The sequence below is a fragment of the Herpailurus yagouaroundi genome, unplaced genomic scaffold, assembly GCF_014898765.1.
Source record: "Herpailurus yagouaroundi ecotype Mexico unplaced genomic scaffold, PumYag 250, whole genome shotgun sequence".
Classification (NCBI taxonomy): Eukaryota; Metazoa; Chordata; class Mammalia; order Carnivora; family Felidae; genus Herpailurus; species Herpailurus yagouaroundi.
This window is the reverse complement of record NW_024412467.1, coordinates 18,090,560-18,107,712: the sequence shown is the minus strand read 5'-3', so window position 1 is coordinate 18,107,712 and position 17,153 is coordinate 18,090,560. Positions and strand designations below refer to the sequence as shown.

At 38.1% G+C, this 17,153-nt stretch overlaps 1 protein-coding gene across 1 annotated transcript in view; it reads right to left on the bottom strand.

The window, feature by feature from the left end:
• Window positions 1–17,153, bottom strand: part of BLOC1S5 (biogenesis of lysosomal organelles complex 1 subunit 5) — a 45,870-nt gene that overhangs the window by 11,992 nt on the left and 16,725 nt on the right. The window contains exons 3-4 of the mRNA XM_040460665.1: window positions 13,274–13,403; window positions 4,966–5,024 (exon numbers count right to left, since the gene is read on the bottom strand). Of these exons, the coding sequence (XP_040316599.1) occupies window positions 4,966–5,024; window positions 13,274–13,403 (189 nt within the window). The remainder of the gene's footprint in view (window positions 1–4,965; window positions 5,025–13,273; window positions 13,404–17,153) is intronic.

The following is a 17,153-nucleotide window of genomic DNA, read 5'->3' as shown; positions in this document are numbered from 1 at the left end:
CACAAATATGGAATATACATATAACGGAATACTAGTCATCCTTAAAAAGGAATGAAATTCTGATACTTGCTACAACACAGACGAACCTTGAAGACACTACATTAGAGAAATAAGCCACTCGCAAAAAGATAATGTTGTATGATTCCACTTAGAAAAGGTGCCAAGAGTAGTCAAATTATAGAGACAGAAAGTAGAATGGTGGTCGCCAGGAATGGAGGAGGAGGTGGGGATGGGGAGCTAGTGTTCCATGAGCACAGAGTCTCAGCTGGAGAAGATAAAAAGTTCTGGAAATGGATGGTAGTAATGACTGTAGAACAAGAGGAGTATACTTAATGCCACAGATTTGCACACTTAAAAATAGTTAAAATTTATGTTCTGTGTATTTTACCACAACAAAAAAATTCTCAAATCAGGTTTCTGAGTGTTCCTCCTAAATGAAATCAACTGCATTTCTTAAGTAAGTGGATACGTTTGTTTTTCTCAAGATAAAATTAGAAAATGCCAACTTTAAAAAAACAATGAGGGGCTTCCGGGGGGCTCAGCTAGTTAAGCCTCCAACTTTGGCTCAGGTCGGGATCTGATGGTTCATGGGTTTGAGCTCCGCATCAGGCTCTGTGCTGACAGTTCAGAACCTGCAGCCTGCTTTGGATTCGGTCTCCCTCTCTCCCAGCCCCTCCCCCACTCGTGCTCTGTCTCTCTTTCCCTTTCTCTCTCAAAAAGTAAACATAAAAAAAAGAAAATGAAGAGAAAGTTTATTAATACACCATAACTGTGTACCAGAAGTACTTAGCTCTAATGATTTTATCTCTTTCTACAAGAGAGAAAGAAATAGTAATAAAAAATGGCTTACATACACTTCTTTAGAGATAAATTTAAACAGGTCTATAAATGAACTCTGGGATACATAAAAGTTTTGCATATATTATGTCTAAGTGATTCTTAACTGGGGTGGGGGGGAGGTGGATTTTGACCCTCTTGTCCCTCAAATTTTTGGTTATCACAGCACAAGAGGACGGGCTACTGGCATCTAGTGGGTAAAGGCCAAGGATGCTGTTAAACATCCCACAGAGCACAGGACAGCTTCCACAACAAAGAACTATCTGTTCCAAAATGTCAATACTGCAGAGGCTGGGAAACCCTAGTCTAAGGGAAAACTCTGAATAAGCCAATGAAAGTCTAAGGCCCTTTCAAACATCTGTCAATAATACGCTGTCACTAATTTTACCTATGCCTTACACCAGCAAATAAAGAATTTAATTCATTTAGTAAGAAGTGTCAGAATAACTGCCATCAGTAAGGATTTTAAATAGAATACTACATACTGATCTATTTGTATTTTTAAGCTCTATCAAGAATAATGTATATGCTATTTCACTGCTCTCATGAAAAAAATCATGCAGGGGTATAACCAAATCTAATAAATTTCTAGAGACAAGATGAATTACAGGATTCATGTTTATTTTATTATCATGTCCAGTCTGGTTGAATACGGCTTCACAAACTGACACTTGTGCACAAACCTAAGTTTAAACTACTTACAGATATTAACAGCTCGTTTCCCTTGATGGAATATTTTTCAGAGTCAGTGAATTTTCTAAGCTAGTTGTATTTTCATTTCGCTACTCTTAATGCTAGCTTCCAAAATGCAGCTTTGCGTTAGTGGGTAGTTTTTCAAGACATATGTCAAATAACTGGGGAATGTGCATTTATTGTTCTTCTGAATGTACTTTTAGGTATCAATTGTGGGAAGTGTAATTTGGATGAATGACGTTTATCATAATTTACTTCCGACAGAATTCCACAAATTGTCTTGACATAAAAGAATTAATGATTAATGGCAATAGTCTATTTTATTCCATTACTACTCCCATCTTTCTTTGTCCTGAGAGGTATTCAAATATACAAAATGTAGCCAAAAGTATAACCAAGGGCAACAATTACCATTAGATTGTAAAATGAAGCTACAGGTCGATTTTGCTTTGTACACCTTTGCTAGATAAAACATTAAACTTTATGTCTACATCTTTTATATATACATATGTAATCTGAAACCTCTGCCATGTCAGTTTCAGCAAAAACCAGATAGAGCAGTAAAAAAAAAAAAAAAGTCCTTAAAGATACATATTTCAAATATTCTGCTAATTAGAGAAGTACTAGAAAAGAAACAAAGACTAAAAGTTTATTGCCCTGAAAGGATATAAGGAATTTTTACTTCTCTCTGAGCTCTGAGAAATACATTTTTGTGTAACTTTCAGCTGGTTAATTTTATTAAATTATCGTGAGAAAATAATCAGAACAGATTCTTTTTTTTTTTTTTTAACGTTTATTTATTTTTGAGACAGAGAGAGACAGAGCATGAACAGGGGAGGAGCAGAGAGAGAGGGAGACACAGAATCTGAAACAGGCTCCAGGCTCTGAGCTGTCAGCACAGAGCCCGACGCGGGGCTCAAACTCACAGACCGTGAGATCATGACCTGAGCCGAAGTCAGATGCTTAACCGACCAAGCCACCCAGGCGCCCCTAGAACAGATTCTTATACATGTAGGTTTCATAAATGGCATACTAATTCTTAGTGAAACACATTTCAGTACATTGTACTGAATGTGTATTCCACATTAAAAAATGGTTTAGTAACATTCTCTGACATAATACCTATAAGAAGTATATTTAAGATCAACACAATCTAAGGGCTTTTATTATTTCTTGAGGCCATTTTTCTTTTTTTCTTTCAAACCATGTGATGGTATCTTAGTATCTTTTAATTTAGAAAATCATGAATGGGCAGGATTCTCAATGCTTCACCAACTCTAACCAGACCACAGCAGGGCTCTTATCCGCACAGTGAACACCTGCACCTTAAACAAATGACTGGGCTGGCAGGGGAGAAATGGTGCCTTACATTTGGAGTGACAGACAATCTGCAAAGCTGTTTCATGTAGATTACGTAATACAATTTATCTGGTAAGGAGAGAATCAACCTATCAGGTAAGTAAAACCGGTATTTATTTTGCAGATGAGGAGCTTGAAGGGCAAGGACCTGTCCAAGGGCAAACAGCTGGCTGACAAAAGGAACTACCACAAGTAGAAGATGCCAGTTACTTCTTCACCTAAGCCGGTCATTCTCCTGCCTATATACAGTTAATACACCAAATGTGATAAAAGTTCCAAGTGACAAGAGGAACTATTCCAATTATAATTTTAGGTTATGCTCAAGAATGACAAAAATTGACATTTAATCACAATCATAACTGCACTGACAATGTCTTAGGAAGACCAATAATGTGTGAGTGCACATTCACGTGAATCTGCTTAAATCACAAAGCAATGTGCTACCACAACTCTTTTTTATTTTATTTTGAAAACCAAGAGAATTGCTTATTTACAGGAATAGCCAGTACAGCCAGCGTTCTATCCACTAGTATTTCTGTTTAAACAGAAATACTCCTGATGCCCTCAACAACAAACCGTTCAATACAGCATTCAAGACTCTACAATTATCTCTGGAAATACACATTTAGATACTCTACATATCAGCTGCGTGAGACTACTGACTTCTCACATCTTTTACCTTTGCTTACACTGTATCCCTCGCCCTACAATATCTTTCTTGCCATCCTCTATCAAACTGAGTTCCGATCAAACTTGAGTCCCTACTCAAGGCTGGGCTTGAATGTCACCATCTTCTGAATACATTAGCCAAGATCCTACAAAGTTCTTCAGAACTTGATCACAGCTCTTAGTTTATCCTACATTGCACCAGTGTTAGTGGTTTGGGGCTCCCTCTTCTAGACTGCTAATTCCTGAGTGTATGAACTGCCTTACACTTAACAAATTGAAATATCCCTACTGGCACCTTGCAGAGGAGAGAACTAAAGAAACTCATCCGGTGTCAGCCTGGCATGGCCTATGTAAGGTCCTGTGCTTGTCTTCACAGTGTTCTCTGGACATGATGCAAGCATGACACCGTAACAGATGATCCTGCCCGTGGCCTTGCCTTGCCATTTTATCAACACGCTCAATGGCCCTGCTTCCTGACCCAGCCTGCTGTGACCTTACACCTCTCAGGCAGCCTTCCCACCTGCCTGAAATGTTTAGTCCTTTCACTAAGGCCTAATTTACCAAATTGCTGAATTTTAAACTCTGTATCAATATTTAGAGTTGAGCAGAGGGTACAGCAATGTAAACTCTGGCATGGTTTATTCCACTGTATTTTTATATACAGTGCAGATCTGAACTATTATTGTGGATTAACCACAGCACATTCCAGAGAAATGGAGATAGCAACACTTATTTACCCATAAAAGATACTACATTCAGAGTGACTCAGTATTTTCAGCATTTCTTAAAAAGTGTATCTTTATTAGTTCAGAACAATGAATAAGTTATAAAAATACTTTATGGAAACTGTAAGTGAAAATAGCAAATGATCACAGGACCTTAAATTCTTGTGTTGTTTTTCTACATCTAAACTTACTTAAGATATACTTTCAATAAGCAAAGCATTACCCAGCAAGTGTTTTGCATACTCTTATGACTATTCATTAAGTAACCCATCCACGGGCATGAATGCTTCCTTTTCTAGAAGAAATACACATAACATACTCATCAGTGCTTCAGGCTCAAAGAAAAGATTTATATTCCCAATCTGGTAGGCATTTTTTGTTTCATGTAAAAGTCTTATTCTCTCTCCTCAATGAGACAAATACTGCTTTCAGGGAATAGTTGGAAATGTTGAAAAGGAAAAAAAAAAAGAGAGATCTGCAATTTGAATTATAAAAATATGGGTGGTACAATCAAGTGTTCATACCTCCTGAACACATCTTCAATGAATTAGCCATTTTTAAACTTTTTAAATCACTGCATAAAGAAAACAAATTCAGAGACTTTTTAAATAAAAAAGCAACTGCTAATAATATGATGATAATAGGAGTTGTAGGTCCCATTATCCAAATGATGTACTTTTACCTTCTTTCGTTCCTGCTCCTTCTGTTGGAGTCTACAGACTGCATCAGAAGCTGTTTGCACTGAAATAAAACAGACAATGGGTTTTCAATCAGCAGCCCTTGTTCAAGACTTAGCCAAAAGAAACACCCCCAAAACTTGAATTGTTTTGATCTCAAGAAACTATGCAAAAAAACTGATATTATTTTGGCTGTGATAGGCTGGCTAGAAGGGAAAAAAGAAGTTTTGCCAATATATTTAGGATGTCATAATTAGAACCAACATTATTCATGAGCCTTGAGGTATAAGCCAAGGGCATTTAGGTACTAATTCCAATGACAAGTTGTCAACAATGACTTCAGAATTCTCCAAAAAGATATAAAATGCCTGATAAATTTATCATTACATTCTCATTATGTCTACAATGTCTCTCCGATTCATTAGCCCTCCCTCTCCCTTTTTCTCATTCATACAAACTTCTCTCTTGCAGGCAATACTTGGTACCCACAAGGCTTCAACAACTTCCCATTCCTGCTTCTGCTCTTGCCTGCTAGTTCATCCTGACTGCCACTGCCAGATTCAAATAAATTTCTCTGGACTGTTTCCTTCGAGTGACTTCCCTTTCTAATGAACCACAACTGCTCATGATAATTATTAGAGTTATTTATTATCACTATGTGCCCAGACCTGTCTTAAGTACTTTCCATGTATTACTCCTCTCAATCCCATCTTCCTAAATTAGGAGAGGATCATTATCCCATTTCACAGATTTCTGGCATCTGTAAAAACCTGAGGTACAAACAGTAGGTAATATGACTAATAAGTGCAGAAAGCAGGTTGTAAGGAGCGCCTGGGTGGCTCAGTCAGTTGAGCATCCGACTTCGGCTCAGGTCATGATCTCACAGTTCGTGAGTTCGAGCCCCATGGCGGGCTCTGTGTGGACAGCTCAGAGCCTGGAGCCTGCTTCAGATTCTGTGTCTCCCTCTCTCTCTGCCCCTTCCCCACTTGCATTCTGTCTCTCTCTCTCAAACACTGAATAAAAATTTTTAAAATTTTTTCAAAAATAAATACAATCAGATCCCTGCCTCTAAAGGCATGGCTCATACCCTCAACATTCTCCTCTTGTGATCTCATCAAAGAAATTGGTTTTCATCCATTAGTTCTTCAGACCTCTTCATTTACTGAACCCATTTTATTTCTATATACAAATGTTTTCACTTCACTGTTTTGCACGCAGGTGACAGGGAGCTGTAGTCAAATGTAGAGTTGAGGACTTAGTTGTGTAACTTGCATGTTTGCTTGCTCACTCATTCACTTGCCAAATACCGAGTGAGCATTTGCTATGAGCCAGGCACTGTCACTGTTGCTTTTCCTAACACCTCAGCACCTCAGTTCGTCATTTGTAAAATTAATGGAACAACTAATGAGAGGACTTCAGAACTGACATTAAATGAGATAACAGAGTGGATACTAGGCTGACAAGTAATTTAAATATTAATAGCACTTAGAGCAGTCCCTCACACATTGTAAGCAGTCAAGAAAGGTTGTTATTACTATTATTCTACTTACTATCCCTACTGAAAATGCTTTCCTTAGTCCTGTCTCCTAATGACAATGTTTTACTTGTCTTAAGAGAACAGTTTATGGTGTCCTGGCTTCATAATAAAGCCCTCCTAGATTAATCCTTTCCCTATAAGGATTTTCTCTTATTTGAAATTCCTTTACCAGGTATGTGGGTATTTCACCACTTTACCTTGCATTTGCTTACACAGAGGTTTAGTAGTGTTTCACAACATGCCTTCCTCTCCTACCCAAACCTAGTCCCGAAAAGGTCCCAAGTTCCTCAGCAGGGCAGGGACTGTGACTTCCCTTTCAGAAAAATGTTAGGTCCCTCCCTGTGAGAATATGGTAAAAGAGGAGGATTCTGCTTTTAAAATGTAATGTTTTTATCAGTAGCCATTTATTTTAGTTATATCAAAGATAATATTTTAGCCCTGAAAATTATGTTCCCAATCATTGTTTGTTCTAACAGAAAAGATGAAAACAAAACAAAATGGGAGCTGATTAGATCTGCCTTCTTTCTGTGGCATATTAATATTACATCATTCTTCCCAAGCAGTGGTTCTATCATTTCCTGATTGGATTTTTTTCCCCCTGACTCTGAACATAACTTAAAAAAAAATCCATTCTGTGGTCTTTGGGTGCTTCATCATTTTCAGATCATTCTGGGCTTAACCTAAGAGAAGAATTACAAGACTATGACATTATTTTGTCATCTGTTATGTCCTTTAAAATTTTAATTAGAACACATCTGACAAAGGCACACTTTTGTTCCTTACAGGGATTGTCTTTGTGCTCAGACAGAACGCCCATTTTTAGAAATCTCAGTCCCTTAGAAGTTGCTGACTTTTTAATTCTTTAGCCACACAATAAGAAAGGTTTACTTTCTAAATTTAATGAAACCTGCTTTTCTAAAATACAAGAAAATCACGTGACCATACCAAACATTCCTTCTTCATGATTAGAGACCCCAAGAGGAAAAGGCCTATTATTCAACCTTCCTATCACTTCCACATCACTTACTGGTTGTACCTAATGCAGCAGGAAGCCGTTTCCCCTGTTGTCTGCATTTCAGGAGACCATACTTATTTTAAAGAGTCAAGAAATGTCAAATTACTTTCTGTCAACCAAAAGATTTTTTGAAATTAGCACCACATACAGTAGTGCCACATACGATAGGTGACAACGTCCCGACTGTCCTCACACAAGAAAAACAAATACATTCTATCATGATTGGTATGTGTGAACCTCAAATACATACATAAGCAAGTAACTTTGGCTTGGTATTAGATGTTAGCTGAATTCTCATTCATTCATCTCAAGGAACAAATAATTACTTCGGAACTCCACTGTTTTAGGTGCCAGGGGTACTGGAGAGAACAATCAGAGTCCCCGAACTCATAGAACCTATATTCTGGTTGAGGAGACAGATAGCATATAAATACTTAGCATGCCAGGCTGGGGTGGATACTCTGGAGGAAAAAACAAGGTAAAGAGACCAGAGAATGCCAGAGCGAGGGAACATGATTATTACAGAGTAGCTAAGAAGGTCTCACTGTTGACACCTGAGCAGAGATGGATGGGAAATGAGAATGTACAAAAATCTGACAAGAGTATTCAATGGAGCGCGTGAGTGAGTCAGTCAGTTAAGCTGCCAACTTTCGCTCAGACCATGATCTTGCAGTCCGTGGGTTCGAGCCCCACATCAGGCTCTGTGCTGATGGCTCAGAGCCTGGAGCCTGCTTTGGATTCTGTGTCTCCCTCTCTCTCTCTCTCTGCCTCTCCCCTGCTTGCGTTCTGTCTCTCTCTCTCAAAAATAAACATTAAAAAAAATTAAAAAAAAGAAAAAAAGGCTGACAAGAGTATTCCAGAGGAAACAAGTGCAAAGGCCCTGAAGTGGAAGCACGTTTGGCACATATTAGAAGAATAAGGAGGCCAGAGTAGCTCGAATGAAGTGTGGGAAAAGAAAATGGAAGGAAATAAAAGAGTGGGCGCCATTATGTAGAATCATCTAGGCCACTGTGAGGAGTCTGGCTGTTCAGTAAGCAAGAGGAGGAGATTCTGATATAGTAATGATAAGAGCCAAATTACATTTCAAATGGATCATTCAGGTTCCTATGTGGAGAACAGATTATAGGCAGGAAAGGCATAAAGATGAGTTATGTGGTTACTAGAACAATCCAGGTGAGAGATCAGAGTGGCTTAGACCAGGGTGGCAGCAGTTAGTGAAATGGTGAGGATGGTCAGATCCCAGTTATGTTCTCAAAGTTGTGCCCAAAAAATCTGTTAGTAAGCTACATGTGAGCAGAGGCAGGGAGAACAGAAAAGGGAGAGGCAGTGCGTGAAGAGGATGCTGGTAAAAATTCTAACTAGTAAAGTGCTATAAAATTTTTGGTTAATTCTAGGGACCTGGGTAGTTCAGTCAGTTGAGCGTCAGACTCTTGATTTTGGCTCAGGTCACGATCCCAGGGTCGTGGGATCAAGCCTCATGTTAAGCTTTGCTCTGAGTGTGGAGCCTGCTTAAGATTCTCTCTCTCTCTTCCTCTGCCCCTCTCCCCTGCTTGGGCTTTCTCTCTCTCCCTAAAATAAAAAAAATAAAAATTGGTATTTTAAATCATTGACTTCTTAAACATTTCTAGGTAGAGACAAATTGAAGCAAAACCACACAAACTTAGTCCCCTAAATCACTCACAAAATAAATAAAAAGTTAAAAAAAAATAAAAGGTAAAAAATTCCATCACTTACTGAACAAGGAAAAATTATAATTGTATACTATAAACTTTGAAATGTGGTATGATGGCCAAGAACTGAGATTCCTAACCCCTAATTATTTCATCCCCCAAAAGTCAGAAAAAGAAAATAAGTTGACAAAATTGTTAGAACTCTAATATGCTTTAATTTGTACAGAAACAGATATGAGGGGTGGAGAAAGGCTCATAATATGTGAGAGACAGATGAAACAGACACAGCCTCTCTTCTGAAAGAAAACCTAATAAAATTGTCCATAGGTGCTCCGTTATACAAAATCTCTCTTTGTTAAAAGAGAGCAAACATATTGCATGAAATAAAAATTGAAAGTACAGGGCTAAGGAAACAAACAGAATTATAAAATCATCATTAAAGATCCAGTAAACAAATGAGAAGGAAGTCAAGAGTCTAAGACTAAATAAATAAGTGGCAGCATTAGGACTTCAGGACAGAAAGCAAATACTATAAACCTTGATCAAGTTAAAAGTGAGGTTGGGGAAGAGAGTGGTGAGGGAAGCTGTGAATGTCTGAATGCCTCCAACTCTCAAGGCATTAATTAATGCAGAAATAATAACATCATGACTCTAACTTCTAAATGTTTTTTATAATTATTTTTCCTTGAACGATCTTTTAGTAAGTACTATCTTTTATGCAAAAGTGACACTTATTTTAAGGTATTTCCTTCAGTTTTAAGTGCCTGTTACATTAAATTCAAATAAAATTAAAAATTAATACCTAAGCTTAAAAGGTGTATGACCCTCCCCATAAGACAAAACAAACAAACAAAAACAAAACAAAAATAAAAAAAAAATAGAGGTGCCTGGGTGGCTCAGTCGGTTAAACATCTGACTTCAGCTCAAGGTCATGATATATCGCCAGTTTGTGAGTTCCAGCCCTGCGTCCAGCTCTGTGCTGACAGCTCAGAGCTTGCTTGGGATTCTGTGTCTCCCTCCCGCTCTTCCCCCTCCCCACTGGCATGTTCGCTCTCTCTTTCTCCCTCTCTTTCTCAAAAATACACATTAAAAAAAAAAGTGTATGATCTCATTATCAAATGCGCTCTCTCCCTCATACCGGCCCAGCTATTCATTCAGCTATCATGTCTCTATCCATCCTTCTATTTGGATTTACACAAAGATGTCTAAAATGATGTTCACCAATGTTAAAAAGCAATGGTTATTTTCAGGTAGTTACTAGGGTGATTTATTGCTTTCTTCCCTTTTTTTTTTTCTTATTACTTAAACATACAACCTTCTGCTTAAATAATAATAAAAAAATAAAGTCATGTCTCTCTAAAAAAAGAGGGAAGCAGGTAAGAAAAGAAAATTTCCTATGACCGTGTTAGTTAGCGTAAGGAAAACCCACAGGGTCTGTCCTTCTTACTCTAAAATCAAGGTCTAGGTCCTTAATACTAAGGCAAGATCTCCAGACAACAAATGTGGTGAAATCCGTAAGTCTATTAAGTAATTAATAAGCAGGGCATAGACACTAATACTGTTTTCAGGATTAAAAAATAACATAAAGGCTGTCTCTTTTTAAATTTTTAATGTTTATTTATTTTTGAGAGAGACAGACAGAGTGTGAGCAGGGAGGGGCAGAGAGACAGGGAGACACAGAATCCCAAATAGGCTCCAGGCTCTGAGCTGTCAGCACAGAGCCTGAAGTGGGGCTCGAACCCACAAACCGTGAGATGATGACCTGAGCTGAAGTCAGACACTTAACCGAGCCACCCAGGTGCCCCATAAAGGCTATATGTTGATGACTTTATGGGTTGCTTTTTTTGTACCCTCCAAGAACTCTCATTTACTTTTTGTGATTTTTTTTTTTAATTTTTTTTCAATGTTTTTTATTTATTTTTGAGACAGAGAGAGACAGAGCATGAATGGGGGAGGGGCAGAGAGAGAGGGAGACACAGAATCGGAAGCAGGCTCCAGGCTCCGAGCCATCAGCCCAGAGCCTGACGCGGGGCTCGAACTCACGGACCGCGAGATCGTGACCTGGCTGAAGTCGGACGCTTAACCGACTGCACCACCCAGGCGCCCCTACTTTTTGTGATTTTTAAAGGAACCACAGGTAAGTTTTTGTTCTAAAGCTTCTGGTCATCAAATCCAAAGACACTATACAAGGTGGGTGGCCACACAGCCAAAAGCGGAAACAGTTCCAAGCTGAGGATTCTGTAATAGGTCTACATTCCAATAATTCAAGATGTCCCCACCTTACTGCTCCACAGTTACCTAGCTCTGCGCAACATGTGAGACCAGAAGCCGGAGGTCCACAGCTGCAGAGTTCTGAGCGGCACAGCTGACCGCACCACCAGCACAGGAAGAGATAAATGTGGCAGCTGTATTAACAGGCACAAAACAAAACTTAACTCATCACTAGGCTTGTAGAGTACTACTTAGACCAGAATATACTCCACTACATTCCACATAAGCTGGCTTGCATGATTTTGTACAACTCCTTGATGAATCAGTATCGAAAATAAACAAGCCAGCACTCTGACTTAAAATGTCAGATTTTTAAACGTGCAATTCCCTGGGAACGACAGATGGGCCCAGGCAAAGCTTTAAAATTAAAGCACATAATCATCTCCATTCTACCCATGCTCATAATACTTAGCAGAAAATACCTGGGCTGAAGCCTACTGAAGAAGCCTTCCATGCTTCTAGCAGGAAAACACCTCCAAAGCCATTTTTTAGGTCCACAGAGCTAATTACACCCAGAGTAGTCCACATATCTTAAAACCTTAATTATCAACTTTGGATTTTATGTGTTTTAATTCTTCCTTTCAGGATACACTTACAGTCTGAATTCCATTTTACTAGTAATACTTTTCTATTTCATTGTGGAGACTACTTTTAAGAGGCTAGTCTTCACATCAGAAGTTATGTTAGCCCAAGAATGAATTAAATCAAAATAACCATTCACAGATTTTTACCAAGTTTTACCCAATTTATCTTTATGACTCAAAGTGTAGAAAAGAACAGTTACAGGCATATCTCAAATGCATACATAAGTAGTCTTACTAATAATCGAGTTTTTTAGTATAATATCTACAATGTTTGTCAGGGTTAAGGAAGTAATAGTCTGAACAAACAAATGATGTGTGTACTAAGATGCAAAAGCCTACAATCAATTTTAGACTTTCTGCTGTTTCGTTCAAAGATACCAAATGGAATCTTGGGGCATTAATTCTCTCCAAGCCCCTTTTAGCATTAGAGTACATGAGACTAACTTGGACCTGAATACAAACACTTGCTAATTTCAATTATTAACCAAATCTCCCTACTGTATTCCTTCACAGGTCATTATATTACTGGCTAGTTTTGTTTTCTCCCCACCCCCCCACCCCCCAGAAAGGTACTTTTTCATTTGCACTTCAGTAATCCATCATTATTTGCCAGCATTATCTACCCTCACACAAGCTGAACAGTGTCAGTATGGATCTAGATCCAAGGAGAAACCTTGAGTTTTTGATACCCTTCTAATTTTAAAATCAGTTAGTAATAAAACTCCTTTTATTTTATATGTTTAGTAAGTATTCTTTTTTAATGTTTCTCCATATTACAATATTTTGCTTAACGAAAAAAGTTATAAAATGTTTACGAACATTTATGATGGGATCCTTTTTTAAAAAAAGTTAAAAATTCTAGTATCCTGTTTGAAAAACAAGTTTCATTTCACTGCCTAATTCTTAGTCATCAAACTTCTTATGCATAATTAAATTTTAAAAAAGGTAAATAATGCTGCAATTTTCTCACATCCTAAAAGGACTGCTTATCTTGTGTACCCCAGATGCACACATCTCACTTTGGAGATTAATGCTCTCAACATCGTTGGCAACACACATTAATCACTAGATAGTCACATGCTCTGTGACAGGGCTTCCATTTTATAGGTTTTGATTAAGAATTCTCTCTCCACCTACCACCAAAACACTGAAGGAAATACATTTTGGCATAGCATTCATTTGAAATAAAACAGCGTTAAAAAACAAAACAAAAACACACAAAAAACGCTGGCTTACATCTCTGGAGAACTTGGCTTAAGTCGCCCTGCATTATTTCTCTACATTTGGGAAGAGTATGTTCATTTGTTTCATGGATCATATTCTTCAAATTTTCAAGAACTCGCATTTCTCGAAGACCCCGTTTTTCCTATTAAAAGAAAGTAAATTATGAATACATATTGTGTCTTAAATCTCAGTAATTACTTTCTGGGATTTCCACCCAGGTTTTGGTTATATGTTATTACTGAAATTTACAGCTTTCTTCCAATTATTTGGCAATAAATGAAGTCACAACCTGGAGGCATTTTTTAATTATGAAATGCTTCAAAAGCTGCAGTGAGTAATATTTTTATAGCAATGTTTAAAAATGGGCACGAGAAGGGGCGCCTGGGTGGCTCAGTTGGTTAAGTGTCTAGTCAGCTCAGGTCATGAGCTCACCATTCATGAGTTCGAGCCCCACACTGGGCTCCCTGCTATCAGTGCAGAGCCTGCCTGGAATTCTCTGTCTCCTTTTCTCTCTGCCCCTCCCTCTCCCCCTCTCTCTGTCAAAAATAAACATAAAAAAATTTTTTTAATGGGCATGAGAAATAGCAAATGAACGAAAAGAGGCCTAGATTGCCACATACTTCATTCTGTACAGCAGGGAAATTAAGACACCCCTGATCTAATTTTACTTTTGTTGTTTTTATATAAAATACATAATAATAGGTCCTACTATTACGCTGTTTTTAAAACTAATTCCATTTTTCTCAAAAATGCGTCATAAAGGGAATACTTTCCTATGCAGAAAAGAGTTAACACTGACCACTGTCCTTAGAAAGGCCTGCTTGCATGGTTAGCCTTCGGCTGGGGGCTAGAAACTTGACCAGTAAATAGTTCCCTACACTGGTATAAAACTTTCTATAAATGAAAAGACACATCCTTTCTTCTGGGAGTTTGGAATTTTGATACATGCTGGGCAGAGAGTGCCTACTTAACCAGTCGCCAATCAAATCCCTGGACTCCTATACTCAGGTGAGCTTCTCCAGTAGACATTTCACATGTGTTGTCACAGCTCATTGCTGGGGGACTGAAGAACATCTGTGTGACTCCACTGGGAGAGGACTCTGGGAAGCTTCTATTTGGTTTTCTCCAAACTTCTTGTCACACACCTGTTCCCTTTGTTGATTTTGCTCTATATCCTTTTGCCATATTAAAGCCTAGCTACCAATATGACCATATGCTAAAGCCTATTTAGTCAATCGCTGAACCTGAATGTGGTCCTGATCCCTAACACACCCTGCTTCAGAAAGCAGACTTTAACACTACCTACCACTACACTTGAGGGTAGGCCAGTGACTTGGTTCCAAGGAACAGAGTAGGGAAAGAGAAAAATATTAACTGCACGGTGGAGACAATGAAAGTTGACATCATCAGTGATGTCATGGTGATAACATGTACCCTCTGATGTAATGTGACAAGAAGGGCACTTCCCCAAAACCCATAACCCCAGTCTAATCTGAAAAAAAACACCAGACAAACCCAGATTGGGGGACATTCTACAGGATACTGGCCAGTATTCAAGACTGTGAAAGTCATGAAAAACATGGAAAGAGATAACTGTCACAGACCAAAGAAGGCTAGCAGGACTGACAAGTAAACGCAATGTGGTACCCTGGATAAGGTCCCAGAACAAAAAGAGAACTGTAATGGAAAAACTGGTGAAACCTGAATAATGTCTGGTATTTCATCAATAGTAACATACCAATGTTAATTTCTTAGTTTTTACCCATTTAGTATGGTAATATAAGGCATTAATAGCGACAGAAACTGAGTGAGGGTAAGGTACAGGAGAACTCTTTATACTAACTGAGCAACTTTAATGTCAATCTAAAATTAATACAAAATAAAAAGTTCACTAAAAAAAGAAGGGCAGTTAACTTGACTGTAGAGAAGTAATAAGTTAGTTGCGACACTGGGGTTTTTGTTTTGTTTTGAGCCATTCTTATGGAGCAGCTATGGCTAGGTTTTTACTCTAATATTTCCATAGTAAAAAATTAAAAAGTCAGACAAAAGTTGAGAAAGAATAAACAATGAATCCTGTACTTATCACCAATCAACAATTCTTAACTCTTGGCTGATTTTGTTCCCTCTGTAACATTCCATACATCCTCCTACCCACAATCCTAGATTATTTTGAAGCAAATCCTGGAAAGCATATAATTTCAACTGTAAATATTTCAACATCTATCTTTAAAAGACAAAGACTCTTCTTAAGAAAAAAAATACACCTCTCTGCCCCTTCTCCCCTCACTCTCACTCACTTACACACACACTCAATTCTTTAATATCATTAAATATCAAAGTCGTATTCCCATTTCCTCAAATATCCCATTAATGTTCTTTTTGATCCCCGTTTAAACCCAAATCTAAGGAAAACACATATTGCAATTGGTTAGTATGTTTCTTAATTTTTTTTTTAATCTATAGATTTCCCCTCCATCACTTTTGTCTTTGCAATTTGTTGAAAAAAGTTGAGTCATCTGTTCTGCAGTTTCCCACAGTCTGTTATTTGGCTGAATGAATCCCCATGGTGTAATTTAACATATCCCTTTGTCTGTTCTCCTTCCTGTAAATTAGTAGTTAGAACTAGAGGCTTGATCAGATTCAGGGTTTTGTTTTGGTTTTTGTTTGCAGGAATATTTCAGAGGGAGGTGGGTTGTGTACTTTCAGCAGGATGTTGGTAGCATTCCGTCTTCATTTATCAGCAGGAATAACCTCTGTAAAGGGAAATTTCCCCATAACCACTTGGTTACTCTGAGGATTGTTTACATATGCAAGGCAAAATAAAATACTTGATTACTTCCTCTTACTTAACAGTTTAACTTATTTAACAAAAATAATGATATGGTTCCCTAGTATTCTCTAAAGGTTTCTGTTTGTTCTATGCATTCCTATGACTCATAGATTTAACGATTTTGAAGTTCTTCAAGCCATTACAGTATTTTTCCTTATTGGTGCTCAAACTGTCCTATTTTTGTCCAGTGGGAGCCTAGTTAAGTTGGCTCTGCAATGCTTCAGACAAAATTCTATGTTCTTTAGTAGCCTCTCTGCTTCTGATACGAATGGGTGCTCTAGGCTCACCTAGTACGTTTCTAGACTCAGACTTGGAATCAGCAGGTCTCTAAACGCCACTATTTAGAAATCGTACTTAGAGAATGATCACTGGGGGTGCTCACTGCTACCATGTCAGTCATTATTTCTAGGCCTTTTAGTGAACAAGGCTATGAAATAGGTGTTTTTATTTTTTTTTAATGTTTGGTTTTTTTTTGAGAGAGAGAGCATTCACATGAGACTGCAACTGGGGAAGGTACAGCAAGGGAGAGAGAGAATCCCAAGCAGACTCCTCACTGTCAGTGCAGAACCCAACACGAGGCTCGATCCCACAAACCAAACCATGAGATCATGACCTGAGTCTAAATCAAGAGTAGGACACTTAACCCACGTGCCCCAAGGTATCTGTTTTTAAAAGATGCATTTTAATGGGGCACCTGGGTGGCTCAGTCAGTCAGAAGTCTAACTTGATTTCAGCTCAGGTCATGATCTCACAGTTCATGGGTTCGAGCCCTGCATCAGGCTCTGCACTGACAGTGCAGAGCCTGCTTGGGATTCTCTCTTTTCCTCTCTCTCTCTGTCCCTCCCGTTAGTTCTCTCTCTCCCTCTCAAAAAGAAATAAAAACATTAAAAATAATTTTTAAAAAGATGCATTTTAAGTTTATAATCAAGAAATTTGATTAATTAAGAAAAATTACGCTTTTAATTATACTTCTGAGTCTTGTGTCTCTTTGCAGTTCTCAAAACACCAGACAGAACTACAATTTACTTTATTACTACTTCAATCAAACAACAGCAACACTAG